This window comes from Oncorhynchus kisutch, linkage group LG27 (assembly GCF_002021735.2).
Source record: "Oncorhynchus kisutch isolate 150728-3 linkage group LG27, Okis_V2, whole genome shotgun sequence".
Classification (NCBI taxonomy): domain Eukaryota; kingdom Metazoa; phylum Chordata; class Actinopteri; order Salmoniformes; family Salmonidae; genus Oncorhynchus; species Oncorhynchus kisutch.
Genome location: NC_034200.2, coordinates 17947633 through 17965724, shown reverse-complemented (window position 1 = coordinate 17965724; position 18092 = coordinate 17947633). Strand labels below are relative to the sequence as shown.

At 41.7% G+C, this 18092-nt stretch overlaps 1 protein-coding gene across 5 annotated transcripts; it reads right to left on the bottom strand.

Annotated features, from left to right (window-relative positions):
- Positions 1 to 3197: 3197 nt before the first annotated feature.
- LOC109872294 (BTB/POZ domain-containing protein KCTD1) lies at positions 3198 to 18028 on the bottom strand. 5 transcript variants are annotated; one of them, XM_020463478.2, is made up of 6 exons: positions 16836 to 17327; positions 16084 to 16235; positions 10390 to 10568; positions 7673 to 7817; positions 6435 to 6740; positions 3198 to 5250 (listed from the first exon to the last, which is right to left on the bottom strand). In XM_020463478.2, exons 2-6 carry the CDS (start codon positions 16111 to 16113, stop codon positions 5086 to 5088), a joined length of 825 nt encoding a protein of 274 aa, XP_020319067.1. In that variant the 5' UTR covers positions 16114 to 16235; positions 16836 to 17327; the 3' UTR covers positions 3198 to 5085. The 5 variants fall into 5 exon arrangements, with proteins under 5 accessions (XP_020319067.1, XP_031663048.1, XP_020319069.1 ...); XM_031807188.1 differs by lacking the exon at positions 16836 to 17327 and adding an exon at positions 16371 to 16747; XM_020463480.2 differs by lacking the exons at positions 16084 to 16235; positions 16836 to 17327 and adding an exon at positions 17855 to 18028.
- Between the last annotated feature and the right edge of the window lie 64 nt (positions 18029 to 18092).

Here is an 18092-nt window from a genome sequence, read left to right as displayed (position 1 = left end):
GGAGCATGCCCAGGCGTTGTAGGGAGGTCATACAGGCACGTGGAGGCCACACACACTACTGAGCCTCATTTTGACTTGTTTTAAGGACATTACATCAAAGTTGGATCAGCCTGTAGTGTGGTTTGACACTTTAATTTTGAGTGTGACTCCAAATCCAGACCTCCATGGGTTGATAAATTTGATTTCCATTGATCATTTTTGTGATTTTGTTGTCAGCACATTTAACTATGTATAGAAAAAAGTATTTAATAAGAATATTTCATTCATTCAGATCTAGGATGTTATTTTAGTGTTCCCTTTATTTTTTTGAGCAGTGTATAATAAAATAGTTTATCTTGAAAATGAAGGGACATGTAGGGGTCTCTTATTCAATATTTCAGATGTAGTGATGTCTCCTTTCAATACTGTTCAATGTGTTTTTCTGTCGTTTAAGGACTAAGTGTAACGTTTGTAATTATCATCGAACCGACTTAAAAAGCCCCCAAGATTTTTTTCTTCTCCAATACAGGTTTAAGGCACCTTTGAGAGAAGAAGTTAGTTCGACAAAGTACAGTTTCTTCATTAGTTAGATACAGTATGCCAGGGCACTCATTAGCAGCCCGTCACAGTGGCTTGTATTAACGGCTACTGTAAGCAAGGCGAGAGTCCTTACACTGACTTTTACTAGTGGTGAGTAAGCAAGGCCTAGGGAGGACCAGAGCCCTTCGAGGAGTGTCTACTGGTCATACGCCCTTCTTTTGATGACTGGGAGTAATCACTAGAGAGAGAGAGAGACATGATCAGAGAGAGGAGGACACACCAGTCTTGCTTCTTAGTACCATTCATCTTCTTACTCTAACAGGCAGTGTCCTGAGAGGAGGCAATCTGCGATTCCTTTTCAACTCGGAGTGAATTCAGGAAATGAAGAGATAAGGCTGGACAGGGTATCATTACAGATGCCAATGCCCTACAGTTGCAAACTTAAAAATCAGATAGGGGTGCATAAAATGTACCCCTGCTAGTTTAGAATAGACTTCTGAAGGAGAATTTCACAAACTGTAATTTTGCATTAGAAATTGCAGCATTCGTTCAGCTTCCAGCAACACAACACTTTTGGTAGATGTAACATGGTTCATTGTACTTATGGAGAAAAACTGAATGTGTAAACTTGGGATGTATGGTGGTATTTATGTGACACTGGCAATTTCCCTAAATACTACAATCGCAATTTATTAAACAAACCTGCAAAATACTAACTAAGAGTTGAAAGCCTGTGAGCAGCATGCTTTGCCCAATGGGAGCAATTCACAGTATTGCCTCTAACCTATAATAGTCAGTCAGAAGAGAATCTGGACCAACAAGGCTATAATAGAGAATTAAGTGGAGATTTCTCCAAGAGGGATGAAGTACAACAGCACCGTACGACAGCACTCTGTGTGGGATTTCACTTTGTATTGTGGTCCTGGAGGGATCTGTGGAAACACAACTGACAGGACTTGTGTGAAGCAGTCGTCTCTATTCAATAGAACCAAGTAAAGAATGCCCAATAGAACCAAGTAAAGAATGCCCAATAGAACCAATCTACCCTAAACAAATTATTGGAGTTGCTGATTCAGAGTCTGAAGCAAAGCAAAGTTTTAACTTTCTAACTCGTACAATACCATGACGATGTAAAACGTGATCTGTCTCTGTGCCTAGAGCACCAAGTACACAGAAAATGACACAGTAGCGAAAGGGAGAGATGGCAGAGGAGGACAGAGAGAAAGCATTGGAGAATGGGGGCAGGTGAAATTGACTTAATACAGTATTCAGTGGGGCAAAAAATTATTTTGTCAGCCACCAATTGTGCAAGTTCTCCCACTTAAAAAGACGAGAGAGGCCTGTAATTGTCATCATAGGTACACTTCAACTATGACAGACAAAATGAGAAATAAAATCCAGAAAATCACATTGTAGGATTTTTAATGAATTTATTTGCAAATTATGGTGGAAAATACATATGTGGTCACCTACAAACAAGCAAGATTTCTGTCTCTCACAGACCTGTAACTTCTTTAAGAGGCTCCTCTGTCCTCCACTCGTTACCTGTATTAATGGCACCGGTTTGAACTTGTTATCAGCATAAAAGACACCTGTCCACAACCTCAAACAGTCACACTCCAAACTCCACTATGGCCAAAACCAAAGAGCTGTCAAAGGACACCAGAAACAAAATTGTAGACCTGCACCAGGCTGGGAAGACTGAATCTGCAATAGGTAAGCAGCTTGGTTTGAAGAAATCAACTGTGGGAGCAATTATTAGGAAATGGAAGACATCCAAGATCACTGATAATCTCCCTCGATCTGGGGCTCCACGCAAGATCTCACCCCGTGGGGTCAAAATGATCACAAGAACAGTGAGCAAAAAATCCCAGAACCACATGGGGGGACCTAGTGAATGACCTGCAGAGAGCTGGGACCAAAGTAACAAAGCCTACCATCAGTAAGGGCTTTGAAGATGAAACGTGGTTGGGTCTTTCAGCATGACAATGATCCCAAACACACCGCCCGGGCAACGAAGGAGTGGCTTCGTAAGAAGCATTTCAAGGTCCTGGAGTGGCCTAGCCAGTCTCCAGATCTCAACCCCATAGAAAATCTTTGGAGGGAGTTGGAAGTCTGTGTTGCCCAGCAACAGCCCCAAAACATCACTGCTCTAGAGGAGATCTGCATGGAGGAATGGGCCAAAATACCAGCAACATTGTGTGAAAACCTTGGGAAGACTTATAGAAAACGTTTGACCTCTGCCATTGCCAACAAAGGGTATATAACAAAGTATTGAGATAAACTTTTGTTATTGACCAAATACTTATTTTCCACCATAATTTGCAAATAAATAAAAAAAATCCTACAATGTGATTTTCTGGATTTTTTTTCTCATTTTGTCTGTCATAGTTGAAGTGTACCTATGATGAAAATGACAGGCCTCTCATCTTTTTAAGTGGGAGAACTTGCACAATTGGTGGCTGACTAAATACTTTTTTTGCCCCACTGTATCTACATATAAACATTCTGTGTAAAATGTATGTAATACAAAGCGAAAACAGATTTTTGTTCACCTGCTGGTGTTGAACACACAAAAAGGTTGCAAACAACAAGAGCCCAACACCAGCATATTGCATGATATTATATGCAGTGATAACCAGCAATCTCCCCAGCACCAGAACAAGAACAGTCAATGGTCAGTCATCGGTACAACTTTGGTTGAAGATTTATTTCACATTTTAGTGCTACATTCCTCTTTACTCAAATCTAGGGAGCGTAGGTAGATCGCGTTGGAAATAGTTCACGATGATCAAACTTCATATCATTGATATATCCTAAGAGTAATTCTTAAAATGTGGGTCTTATAATAATAGCCTCACATATGCAGTCATTAATGAGGCAACATTATTCAGTTAAAAAAAGGTGTCCATTTCAACATTTAAAAAAAAAACTCAAAACACATACGATGGTAAATCTCATTTACAGTATGTCACAAGGTCGATCTTATGATCCTCTAAATTACCTCTGTTCTCTAGTCTTAAGTCCCCTAACAAAGAGGCAATTCTGTGCCATTTCTTAGAATCGACTTCATCCTTTTCATGTAGTGAGTATAGAATGGTCTATGACATAAAATCTTGATAATACTGTGAACTCTTATTTCATAGCATAAAATCCAATAAGCTAACTTCGATTTTAAAAACAAACACTTAATTTGCATGTATCACAATACTTAAACATCCTGTGTGAATAAGAGTGTGGAGAAGAATGCATCCTATTCGGTTCAAAATAATGGTGGTTATGTGAACGGGGATCCTGCAACACATTACAGTGTGGCAGAAAAATGTGACTTTGTGGAGGCGGGTAAATTAAAAACCACATCTCTCTGGTGAGAGGCCTTGCACTACATGTGCCACCAAACCATTAACATTTTGTGTTGTCTTGATCATGTCTAACCGTAGGTTCAAAGTTTTAAAACAAACTTTACTTGGGGACCCTGCGGAAATATGATCTCTCTCATTGGGGGGGGGGGGGCTTGAACATTCACAAATGTCCTTGAGATATGAACTCATCAAATGTTCTGCATCTCTTACGGCAACAACAACAACAAAAATCTCCAGTCGCACCTTATTTTCTCTCTTTCTCAGTGGTTCTTCTCGAGTTGTAAAAACATACCGACAAAGAAACAACAGAAAGATAACACGCTGCATGGTGCCATACTTGCGTACATTAGAATACTTTTAAGTTGAAACTTTTCCCCTCGGTCTCAAAATGCGCATCAGCAAATTCAAATCGTTGACATAGTTGCACGTGATCAAACGCTATATGCTACCTGTTCCCATCAGATAACCTAGCTAGTAGCCTAGTCAAGGATGCATCATGCAATACTGGCACTCCACACTTGAGACAGACCAAGAGGAATAAAAGTCAACTTAGAGGTTTAAAAATACCCCTCTGGTGTCCAAGTTGTATTATTTTAAGTATGTTTTGTATTTTACCTCTATTTAACTAGACAAGTCAGTTAAGAACAAATTTTTATTTACAATGACGGCCTACCCCGGGCGATGCTGGCCTACCCCGGGCGATGCTGGCCTACCCCGGGCGATGCTGGGCCAAATGTGCACCGCCCTATGGAACTCCCAATCACGGCCGGATGTGGTGCAGCCTGGATTCAAACCAGGTACTGCAGTGCCTCTTGTACTGAGATGCAGTGTCTTAGACCACTGCGCCACTCGGGAGCCCCCTTGGTGTCATTGGTTGGTGGATAGTAAGACCTTTGATAGGCTGATGCAGAGTTTGTTATAAGAAACAATCCCTGCCAGCTGGCTAGGTTAGCATAGGTCAGGTTCTCTGATGGGAAAAGCTAATATGTAGCGTTTGAACACGTGCAACTTCGTCAATGATTCTAATGAGCTGATGCCCATTATGAGACTGAGAAAAAGTATACATTTAAAAACGTATTCTAATGTTCGCAAGAATGGCCTCAGAGTCCACAGAGCTCGGCTGCGTCCCGATGAGCGCTTGGCTGCCACCAAAAAAAAAGAAGAAAAAAAAAGAGTCTAGCGCCCCCCAGTTTCTGGGAGGTCTCTAGTCCAGCTGCTCCTGTTTTATCCTGTTTGAGTTAGGCCCTCCTCGCTGGCCCGCCCTCCTCAGTTCCCTCCTCAGGACGTACTCGCTGAACTGGGAAGAGTCGACGCCTCCACCGCAGGAGCCGGCGATCTCAAAGCCACGCTGCTGCAGACGCTCCAACACCTGGTGGACACACGGAGAGAGAAGGGGTGTTGAGGAAACATTGTTAATACTGTTTTTAGATGTTACACACAGAGGACGTTTAGCTATCCTGAAGAGAGGGAGGAGATTCTGAAGAACAGTGTTCACAGAGGCGCAATGCTCTTAGCAGATCAATCACAGTAGGAAGTAGAACGTAGCTAGAAACAAACTCAATGACAACATGCACCTTTGTCGAGCACAAGAAAAAGTGGCATCAGGTTTGAATGAACAGAGAAGAACAGATTATATAGTAAGAGAATGACAAAATACACAGATGAATTTAGGGGAATAAATAGGAAGAAAGGAGACATCCACCCCTTCTTACCCAAGAGTCAGTCTCTCTCTCTCTCTCTCTCTCTCTCTCTCTCTCTCTCTCTCTCTCTCTCTCTCTCTCTGTGTGTGTGTGTGTGTGTGTCTCTGTGTGTGTCTCTCCCTCTGTGTGTGTGTGTGTCTCTCTCTCTGTGTGTGTGTCTCTCTCTCTGTGTGTGTGTCTCTCGCTCTCTGTGTCTGTGTGTGTGTCTCTCTCTCTCTGTGCGTGTGTCTGTGTCTCTCGCTGTGTGTGTGTGTCTCTCGCTGTGTGTGGATTTGTCCCTGATCCCGCAGCCTTGCAGACATCTACAGATGTGCCCGGAGGGCGGCAGGATCACATTCCATCAGAGACCCCAGGGGGTAGTAGGGCCTTTCTCTCCCGCTATTTGCCACTTAGCTCAGCAAGCCCCCCTCTCCCTCCAGCCCCGGGCCAAAGCCCCTGCCAGAACTACAAAGGTCCCCCCAATGCTGGCCGTCTCCCCCGCCACCCCACCCTGCCTCCATTAGGCCCAGATACAGCACCCTCCTCCGGCGTGCTTTAATAACCAAACAGGATTATGGGCCCTGCCTCAGGACAACCTGCCAGGGAATGCAGTGTAGCTCTCTCTCCCCCTCCGCCGCACATAAACTTGAGAGTGGTTTGTTGGTGTGTGAGAAAGGCTTTCTGCAATATACAGTAAGAATGGAAAAACTTCCAACATTTTTAATAACAATGGTTCTGTGCTTTCATTTATGGATGCCTCTCTGACTGAGGCAATGGTTTCATCATAACCGAGGAACATTTGCATCTAGCCTTCTATAGAACATTCACATCCGGCCCCAGAGACTAACCACAGTGTGTGTGTACGTGTCCTCACCTGGACAGAGTTGAGATGACAGTATCCATTGAGCGGGAAGCGGATGACGTGTGTGGAGTCGTGGTTCCAGCCAGCATTGACCGAGTTGCACATGACGTCGCCGATCTCCGGGAACACGTCCTCGATGAGGGCCTTATCTCCGCTCAGCGTTATCCTCTCTCCCAGGTCGGGCGCCACGCGTACCACCAGGCACTCGCAGGGGCGTGACACCCTGGCCAGGTCGCGATCCTGGCGCCAGTGCTCCAGCTCGGCCAGCAAGGGCTGCAGCTGGAAGTACCGGGCCTCCTCGTACAGCAGGCTATAGTCCTGCATGGGGACAGCAAAGAGACCAGGTCAGGGCAAGTTGACACAAGTGCAGCATCTCAATATAATTTCCCTGTTTGGGTGAAAGCGCATGGGTTCTCAACACCTCTACTTCTAAATCTCGATAGATGACTATTCATGAGGAAAGGAAGCTGGTTAAATCTCCTGAGACCCAGCCAAAGTGTGATCACTCAAACCACGGGGATTCTGGGTGAGTCCCATCCACCACAACAATTCACTGCATTACAAATACGCAGAGCAAGACTAGTCCCTATTCAACATCTAGGTCTACCACAAACCCCAACAAGGTATTGTGGGGGGGGTGTATCTTGCCCAAAAGGCAGCGGGACTTAATCACGCTTTCAAATTTTCTCAGACTCGGTCTCACATCTGAATGTCTGTCAGGGTGAATTTAGCCTGGGTCAGAACTTGGGCCTGTCTTTTGTCTTTGCTTATTTTAGCTGACATACTTCCCCACTGATTGAGTGCCACTGTGTTTGGACAGTCCATCAGATAATGTCATTTATTTTCTCTCGGGCCAAGTTTGTAATTAAGGGCTAAACGACACATAAAAAAAACAAGCAAAACGGAATGCAAATGTGTCACATACAGTGAGGATCAGCGGCCCTCTTTTGGACACGCACGGATCGCCAGTGCCGGCACACACAAATTAAGGGGTAAGCACTGTCATAAAGTCTACAGACACTGTAATGTGGCCAGCATGTTTGCTGGTTTTTTATTTATTTCACTAACATCCTCGAAGCGTCAATGGAGAGTACACCATATAATTCCCCCAGTGTTCAGGCTTGGCCACGCAAAAAAAAAAAAAATTCGGCACCAATGCTGACTAGAGCCATACACTCTCTATATACTAGCGCTCTGGGGTTTGACCAGATGATTGGACGCTACAGTGGAGGGGACAGTCAGACACTCACTTTGAAGTCGTCTGGGATGAGGAGCTTGGAAGTCCTGAGGAAGTTGAGGATGTAGCGGAACATGTGTCCGTCCCTGTCAATGAAATAGTGCTGCTTCAGACTGTCCAACACTATGGGCTCTGTGCCATCAAAGAGACGGCCGATTCTAGAGAGAGGCACAAAGAAAACACAGAGAGAGAGAAAGAGAGAGAAACACAGAGAGAGATATGTTAACATATGTTTCCCAAGCCAATAAAGCCCTTTAATTGAAATTGAGAGAGCCTTCTATGCCATCAAAAGGAACATAAAATTGGACATACCAATTCGGATCTGGCTAAAAATACTTGAATCAGTTATAGAACCCATTGCCCTTTTAAGGTTGTGAGGTCTGGGATCTGATCACCAACCAAGAATTCACAAAATGGGACAAACACCAAATCGAGACTACATGCAGAATACTGCAAAAAAGTCTGCAAAAATATGCTCGGTGAACAAACTAAAACACCAAATAATGCAGACAGAGTAGAATTAGGCCGCTAATGATCAAAATCCAGAAAAGAGCCGTTAAAAATTCTACAACCACCTAAAAGTAAGCGATTCCCAAACCTTCCATAACAAAGCCATCACCTACAGAGAAATTAACCTGGAGAAGAGCCCCCTAAGCAAGCTGGTACTGGGGCTCTGTTCACAAACACAAACAGACCCCACAGAGCCCCAGGACAGCAACACAATTAGACCCAACCGAATCATGAGAAAACAAAAAAAGATAATTACTTGACACATTGGATATAATATACAAAAAAAATAGAGCAAACTAAATGTTATTTCGCTTAAACAGAGAGTAGTGGCAGAATACTTGACCACTGTGACTGACCCCAAATGAAGGAAAGCCTTGACTATGTACAGACTCAGTAAGCATTGCTATTGAGAAAGGCCGCCCAAGGCAGACCTGGCTCTCGAGAGAAGACAGGCTATGTGCACACTGCCCGCAAAATGAGGTGGAAACTGAGCTGCACTTCCTAACCTCCTGCCAAATGTATGACCATTTAGACATACATATTTCCCTCAGATTACACAGACCCACAAATTCAATTTGGATCAACTCCCATATCTATTGGGTGAAATACCACAGTGTGCAATCACAGCAGCAAGATTTGTGACCTGTTGCCACAAGAAAATTTTAGATATTTTCCCTTTTGTACTTTAACAATTTGCACATCATTACAACACTGTATATAGACAATATAACATTTGATATGTCTATTATTTTGGAACTTTTGCGATTGTATTGTTTACTGTTCATTTTCGTTTATGATCTATTTCACTTGCATTGGCAATGTAAACGCATGTTTCCCATGCCAATAAAGCCCTTCAATTGAAATTGAAATGAGAGAGAGACAGATCAATACACATGCGACTTGGAACAAAATGCATGATGATTCAATTCTCAGTTGCTAATCTAGCCAATGTGTAGATTATATATTTTTCCCCTTCCATGCATGTACAAAAAAATCATATGTTATGGGACCCAACAAACTGCTTCTATTCTTGAGTTGAGTTGTTGAGCAGATGACAGTACTGAGGACAGCGACTCTGTGCATCATGTGCTATGACTCACTGGATGTGGGTGAACGCAGTGTTTGATTTCTTTCACGCCTTTGTTGAGTGATGCAGACATTACTCTGCTCCATGCACACAGACAGAGACAGTGTGAAAGAGAGAGACCGTGCGAGAGAATGCGAGAGACCGTGCGAGAGAGAGAGAACGAAAGAGAGAAACAGACAAAGACAGGTAGAGAGCGATAGAATCAGAGGGAAAGAGAAATAAAGCGGTATGGATGAGAGGAAAGAGCTGTCCTGTTGGTCTGATGGAGGGGTCAGGGCCAGCTGGTAGAGAGGAGCCTGAGGCGGGGTGGCGCCCGGCCCCGGGCTGCAGCGTGGCCCTTTTGCCTCCAGATGGTTCCCTTTACTGCTGCTGGGACATCTGTCAGAATTACTGAGCTGCTTTTGTCTGCAGTTTGGACTTTTGAGCCATGCAAATGCTTACTTCTCAAAATATCTCCGGGGCAGGTTTGAAAAAAGGAGGCCATTTTGTATTTGGTACAGTGGGGAAATATTGCTATGATGGATTGTAATCACTGTATTGTAGAATAGCCTCAATAATCATACGAATTGAAACACTCAGTAATATCAAACCCGGTGTTTTACATCCAGTCTTTCTCACCTCATTCATCCATTTGAGTGCTGCATCTTTGTGATTGGATGAACTTTGACATTTGTCCGGGCTGCACTGTCAGAGGTTGGCATTAAAGTAATTCTGCAGAACTTTTGTATAGTTTCAGCCAGCACTTTTGAAAGTGGAGTTCACGAGCCAAAGTTTATGTACTACGTCATCCATTTTGTATATGTTTCGTCCCAAAATGATTATTATTATTTTAATTGCAATTCATATGATACGTTAGGAATTTGTTGTGCTTAAGATCCCAGATGGCATCTTTAAGCAGTAAGAGAGCCAATGCAGATGAACACGGCTGAAATGAGGGGCTAGGCTACCATCTACATCATCATTTCCCTTTCAACCCCCGAATCATCCCAAACACCCTCTAGAATCACAAACGAACAACACAGATTAAAAAAACAAACACTCTGTGGCACTGTGTACCAAAAGTGCTCAAACAAAGACATAGCTTTACTCTATTGTAATTGAGGAACTGTATCAATAGCAGAGCCGTCACATGCCTGGACTCTGGGTACTTGGTTAACGTGGCCAGACTGCTGGTGTACATGTGTCCGCCCACGTCGATGTGCACAGGGGCGTTGGACTTGGTGAGCTGGGCGGGTGTCGGGATGCCCTGGTTACTCAGGGGGGACGCTGGCGATCTGGTGATCATTGGCCTGGACATGCTGGAACGGTTATCCTGTTACAAACAAGTAGACAAATCATGATAATGATTAGCAATATGGTGGACAGCACAGATTGAATACACATTCAAAAGGATTTGTTCATAATATGTAAATGTATATTTTCTTCCATTGATAAATGTTGACTGAACAGCACAAACTCCAGTCAAAATGGTAACATTTACACCAAACAGGAAGTGTGTTAGTACACACCGGTTAAAAAGGTTACATTTACACCAAACAGGAAGTGTGTTAGTACACACCGGTTAAAAAGGATACATTTTAAACTAAACCTGAAATTAAGAATTAATCATAGCAACATTGCAGGACTTTGATTGGCCAGACAATATTCTTGTCATCATTCTGAAAAAATTTGCAGTCAAATAGTTGGCCAAGGTCCAACACCCTCTGTTAAGTCAGGACTGGGATAATATACCTATAGCTCTGTGTTACACTAGCCTAGTATTTCCTGACCTTGACCTGAATGTTACCAAGCACAACATTCCATGTCTGTTGGGCATAATCATCTTCCAAAATCACATCAATTTAGAGCAGCAATCTCACACAGACTGTAAATGAGCAATAATCAGTCTAGATTTGAATAATGTAATAAGATTTAGAAATGTTCTCTGCTAACCCAAAAACACAATTAGCTGGCAATATCTCTAATGGCACACAGAACAAATTGAGTTTCCCAATCACAAGTTCAAGACCCTCCTCTGAGCCAATAAGAAAAAAAATACAGAACGTCTCTGCACAATATGCAAACACTGTCATTGGAGGGAGAAATGTGGATGTTCTAATTTGAATGAAGTAATAATGACCAAGAGATTTAGAACACCTTAAATTAAAACTTTAGATTACGTTTTAAATGACATTAGCTCTGCTTATCTGATTTTATCAACGTGGGGAAATGGATACAAAACAATTGCATTGATTCACACCAAATAAATCCAACAACTTCCAATGTTGGTGGCTAGGCAACCGACATAAAACAAAGCATCTACAGAGAGTATGCAGTGGAAACGAATTGGACTAAATACATGTATGTTACCTGCACTGACGATGAAGACACAGCATTATCATTCTGCTTTAGTGATACTGCAGGTAAGGGGTTGCTTCTTGAGTACATGAACGGAGCGTCCCCGCATTCCGCTCCTGTTCGCATTGAGATTCGTTTCAGGGACGCGTGTACTACGGACTCATCCACGGAATTGATTGGATGCGGGTGCTTTCTCGGTTTCTGAGGTGTTAAATCCATGATATCTGTTGCTTCCATTATCGAACCTGGCGCACTAAAAACAGGCTTCGAGCTGGAGATGCTGTCGGTTTCCACCTACAGACTCCGGAGAGGCGTGAAGGGCAGCAGCACACCATAAACAAGAGCGATGCTTCTGTGGCAGACAGTCAACTGTGCCGCTTTTGCAATGTTTGTTGGGATAAGTCAAAGCCCCCCCGACAGCATGTTCATCCTGTTGCCCCTGGGTTTTTAGGGTTGTCGCTGTTATAAAGGAAGGTATTGTCACATTTACCGCAGAATTTCGCGTCTGCTAAGGTGTATTCTATAAAGTGGACAACAGGTTGATCTTTGGACCACCCCAAAAGTACAGCATATCCCAAAAAATGACGCAGATCTGGATTTGCGCCCTGGCCTTTTCCCTTTCCATTCTTCGCCATCCTTTGTTTCCAGCTGCCTCTCAAACACTACCATGTAGCCTGAACATTACTTTTCCATTTAGCCTGCATCTGAAACTAAACCTTGTCCAGATGTCTGGCAACAACAGGTCCTTGGTAAAAAAAACAAAGCTCAGTAACTATTGTAAACACTATAACAGTGCAAAGTATTCCGTGACTAACCAAAGTACATAATCAAAATGCAACATAGACCTCGTGTTTCGGTTCTAGATTAAACACACACACTAGCCCCCAGGGCATTGGCGACCCCGGATGAACGCTTAACCTTTCCCCGACCCTTTTAGCCTCCACAGCACACTGCCCATAGAGCAGTTTACGCACATAAAGCAGACACTGATACTATTGATAGCGTACGTACGCCCTCCGCTGACCTCAATCAAGCCATGAACTCTCTCAACCTTCAGCCTCTTATTAACCGTCGATCTACTCATGATGATACGTTTCTTTTTAAACGGCGTTTTTGTTGCTTTACAACGCTTTGATATTTATTTACGTCATGAATAGCGCCATAAAAGTTGAATACATGATTATTATTTGCCCAGAACAATGGGCTGTATTCAGGAGGGCTGTTAAGATTGTAGTGTAGATTTGATGAGCAAATTAAAAACAGTGACACCCACCCATTTTACATAAACTAGCTGGATAATGTTGCTCAATGTTATGGACACATTTCCACTTTGTTTTTTGCAATGTGTCTGTTATGGTTAATTATTTAGCCTAATCTCTTTTCTTATTAACAGTTATGCAGGTGCCCTTCCTAGTTCCTACCGGTACCTACCATCCACACACAGTCCAAAAGGTTCCTCCCTCTATAAAGCAGTATGGTCTTGGCCCATACCAGAAATATGTAGACTTCAAAGTCCCTTCTAGATCTAATCTAATGGCATATCAGAGATCCACAGGCAATTATTTTTTATCTTTCAAAAAGCAGAAAGGGAGAATATATTCCTATCCAACATTTTCCATAACAGCACTGCGAAAAGATCATAATACACACCATAAGATGGTAACATTAAATCCACAACATCTGACCCCTCATTGTAGTTGTTTACCAAATAGAATCCAAACTACATGAAGTATTGACACACACTATACTCTCCTGGGTTATTTTCCTATGACGTTCAGGAAATCCAATCCACTCATTTTAAAAATCAGTATTTAAAAAATAATTTAATTAAAAAACAACCACAACTAGCCTTAAAACATCCATGTTTTTACTTCAGTTTTGGCAGTGTGGGTTTCACACCTAGATACCCAATTAGCAATTAAGCCTGCCTTTGAGTGCAGGCCTAGACTGTGGTGTGTGATCCTGCCCTGATTTGCATGCAGTTCGTTTGTGCACAGGCCGATAAGCGCAGGCAGCCGTACATAGTTTTAAAATTCAACTCCAGAATCCCTCTCGCAGAAGGCAGAGGGGCCCGCGGGGCGAACAGAGAGGGAGAAATCACACGGCTGCTCTTCAAAAGGGAAACCTGTGTACAGCAGCCGGCAAAGTGCGTGGGATCATACTCAGAATGCAGGTAATTTGTTCCCTGACTAATTTGTGGAAGATGGTATGTGTAGAAAGTTCTGAAAACCAGCTCGCTGGAATTGGCTGTCCTCAAAGCCTTGCAATCATGAAGGTGGATGGAGTGGAGAATCTGCTTCGAAGAATCATGAAAAATGTGTGTGTGCATGTCATGGAGCGAGAGAGGAGAAAAAGAGAATGGGATTCAGCACATGTAGCACAACCATTTCATCCCAACTCCAATTAAAACCATTTCCTGTGGATTCTTTTTCAGGTTGACTACTCCTACTTTCAAACAGCAGGAGAACACTTCAACTCTTACAGTACACATCTAAACGGCACAGACCAGGACACCCAGGTGGTAAGATCATCAGTAGAACCTGACAACTAACACTGCAAGGCATCACAAGAACGCCAACATAAAGGGTCTTAAAATAGGGTGTTGGGCCACAACGAGCCAGAACAGCTTTAATGCACCTTGGTAGAGTCTACAAGTGTCAAACTCGATTGTAGGGATGAGACACCATTATTCGGGGAAATTTGATCATTTGGTGTTTTGTTCATTGATAACGCCGTCTCAGGCACCTCTCCAGAGTCTCCCATAAGTGTCCAATTGGGTTGAGATCTGGTGACAGATGACAATGGCATATGGTTTACATTGTTTTAATGCTGATCAAACCATTCAGTGACTACTCATGCCCTGTGGATGGGGCATAGCCATGGCAGCCAAAATAATGGTCTGCCCAGCATTTTTATACATAACGCTAAGCATGATGGGATGTTAATTGCTTAATTAACTCAGGAACCACACCCGTAGTCAATAGACTGTCTCATTTACTCAAGTTACCTGTACGTGTGGACTGATATACTACATCCCATTCTCTTCATCTCTTTTCCTTTCAGAACTCCTGCAAGTCAGTCTTCCCACCTGTTGCCATTTTGAATAATGTAGGCCAACCACATTGCTGTGTGGATACAAAACAAATGCTCTACCATTTGTTAGTGGTTCAGTGTTCCCTTGCTACTCAAGTTTAGCGTGTTCTTGCATATTTAAGTCTAAACAAATAGTTCCGTCTCAAGTGACTTTCTTGTTTATCCTAGTCTGGTGTAATTGTGTTGACCAAATCCACACCATGTTGAAACAAATCTGGAGTTGGCACAATTAATCAAAGATTAGTTGTTGGACTGCATTCAGTTTCTGTGTTTAGTTTTCAACAAATATTGTACATTTTTGTTCACACAGACAAACAGTTGCATGCACAAGTAAGCATTATGGTAGGAATCTTTTCAGCCATAAAATTATGGTAGGAATCTTTTCAGCATGCTGTTGAGTCCACTGTTTTAATCATCCAAAAATTGTTAAAGGTTCCCTCGTACATTTGGAGACACTAATGTGTGACTAATGAGACACACACACACATATACATATATATATATATATACACATACACATACATATATATACACATATATATATACATACATACATATATATACATACATACATATATACATACATACATATATACATACATACATATATACATATATACATATATACATATATATACATACATATATATATATATACATATATACATACATATACATATATATATATACATATATATATATATATATATATATATATATACATACATATATATATATACATACATATATATATACATACATACATACATATATACATATATATATACATACATATATATATATACATATATACATACATATATATACATATATATATACATACATACATATATATACATATATACATATATATATACATACATATATACATACATACATATATATACATATATACATATATATATACATACATACATACATACATACATATATATATATATATACATACATACATACATACATACATACACATACATACATACATACATACATATATATATATATATATATATATATATGAAGCACATTGAGCAATGGTGCCCTTTTACGCACAGATGCGAATGTTGCTCGTCATAACAGCGCCCTCCAGTGAATGGTCCTAGAGCCACGCATTTCACTCAAGTAGGGAATATGATTAATTAAAATGTTAGCGTGTGCGCGTTTGACATTTTTCCATTAAAAGGGTGGAAATATACCACCAGCAGCCTGTAAACAGTTAGATTTTGATTGAGAAAATGTCAAGTTCAAAAAGTTGCATAGTGTTCATAGCCATTGTGGCCACATCCTGATGCGCAACCATATATCTCGCTAGTAATGTGTTAACCATTGTGGATGAATATCATTCCTAAAATTCGAATTTGTAAACTCATACTAACCATATATATCATGTTTTGTCTCCATAACATCACAGCTACAAAGATGCAAACATAGATCCAGACTTCCGCCAGGGAGTATCTAAATATTTGCAGTGGCACCTCTGTACCGTGGAAATCCCTGCGCACGGGTATAGGTCAGCCCCGCAAGAGATCTATGGGAAGCAAAAGGAAGATACTGTAGCCTGCATTGTCTCTTGGTTTACATAGATATGGTTCTCGTTACAAAACGACGCCAAATACAAATGCATTATTCACAGAATTTGCATTGACGTGTGTAAAATAGGTACCTCCTGTCTTACAAAATAAAAACCCTCCGGCAAAATTGCTCCACAATGGCGTCTTTCATTAGCCAGATCTGGGGCACTCAGGAAATGAAACTGGTTTAGGACAAACGAAGAGGCTTTTTCTATCGAAATGCCTAAACTCAGTTTGTGTGTGACGATGTCCGACGGGGAAAACGGCGACGATGTGTTCGGGCTGAAACAATGCGCCAGGAGCAAATTCACACGGACCGATAGCTATGGTGTTTTCTGAACAAAGGTCGTAAAATTCGGTGAAAATACAAATATAAACTAAGTAATTCATCGGCAGGTACAGAAAAAGAGTTGTTTTACACCTAACAATATCCAGGAAGTGGTTAAGTGTTACTGTGGCGCTCATCGCCTGGCACATGCGTAAAAGCGGCTGCGCCTTGAAAGTCCCAGTCAAACCAGCCTCGGAAATAATAGCAAACCCAATAAATATCCGCTTACCTGAAACATGGATGGGCATAAAGTATATTTGAGAATCCTTTCCCTCAGATTTCGCCTGCGATCTGCTTCCCTTCCTACACCAGTGAGAAATGCAATAGCTTGGCTAAGGTAGACAGAACAAAATACAGAGAATACTTGCTCCAGGGCTCCAAACCCCTCAAGGCAAAGATCAGGATACAATTAGCTCATGTCTCTACCCCAGTCTAAACCAATCTGCAGAATAAAACTCCTATCAAAAACATCACTACAACAGTGCGTCGGCCTTTATGGAACATTTATTTTATATTTCTTCATAAAATCGTGAGAAAAAAAAAAATCATGAATTTTTTTCCGGCGTACAACATCCTAACGCCTGTCTCAAACTTCCATATTGGCTTCCTCTCGCACAGCAAAGCTGATTTTAATCGTCATGATTAGTTTTGATGTAACGTTCCCGGAGGCGATTTCTGCAAATGGACGGAGTGTTTTCTTTGCCAGGAAGGAAAAGCAGCAGATGGTGATAATTACATAGATTGTTGGTTGTCTTCTGAACATTTTCTTTTTTAACGTGTATTTTTGTTAAATGTTCTGGAGCTCGAACATAAATGGTCACAACGTCAAACAACTTGATTTACAATAAACTTTAATCAATGGATTAATTCTAATGGTAAATCGAGCCCCCTCCCCCCCCCCCAATTCCCTTTGGCCAACTTCCCAACCTACATAGTTATATAAATAAGCACTTGCAGCCTTGCCCCAATCAAGTCTGAATCAGCGCCTGGGGCTTATGCACGAGCTCATTTCAAATGTTCAACCATGCATCATTTCAGGGCCCGGTTTCCCAAAAGCATTTTAAGTTAAGTTAATCGTTAGAACCATATATCCGGAGGAATTTAGCCTTAAAATGCTTTTGAAAAACCGAGCCCTGGAATGTTGAAGATTTTAATTTCAAACGGTGGCATACTGACAGCTAAGATTAAGTTCTAAATTCTTCCGTTCATTGATTTCTACATAATGCAAAATATACATCTTTTTGTTACCTGGTTGTACAGTCATTTTAACGATGTCCATATATTTTACATGGCTTTTCACTCTAACAGAGCCACATGCCTGATAAATTCAACAGTGCACCTGTTCATTTGTCTCCCATGTCCTGCTGTTGAACACACAAATCCTCCTGTTACAAATAAGCACAAGAATAACATTTAGAAACGCTTCCATCCTCTCTTTCGCCACCTGCTGTTAAAAGCACTAGCTGCTCTGAATGGGGAATAAAGA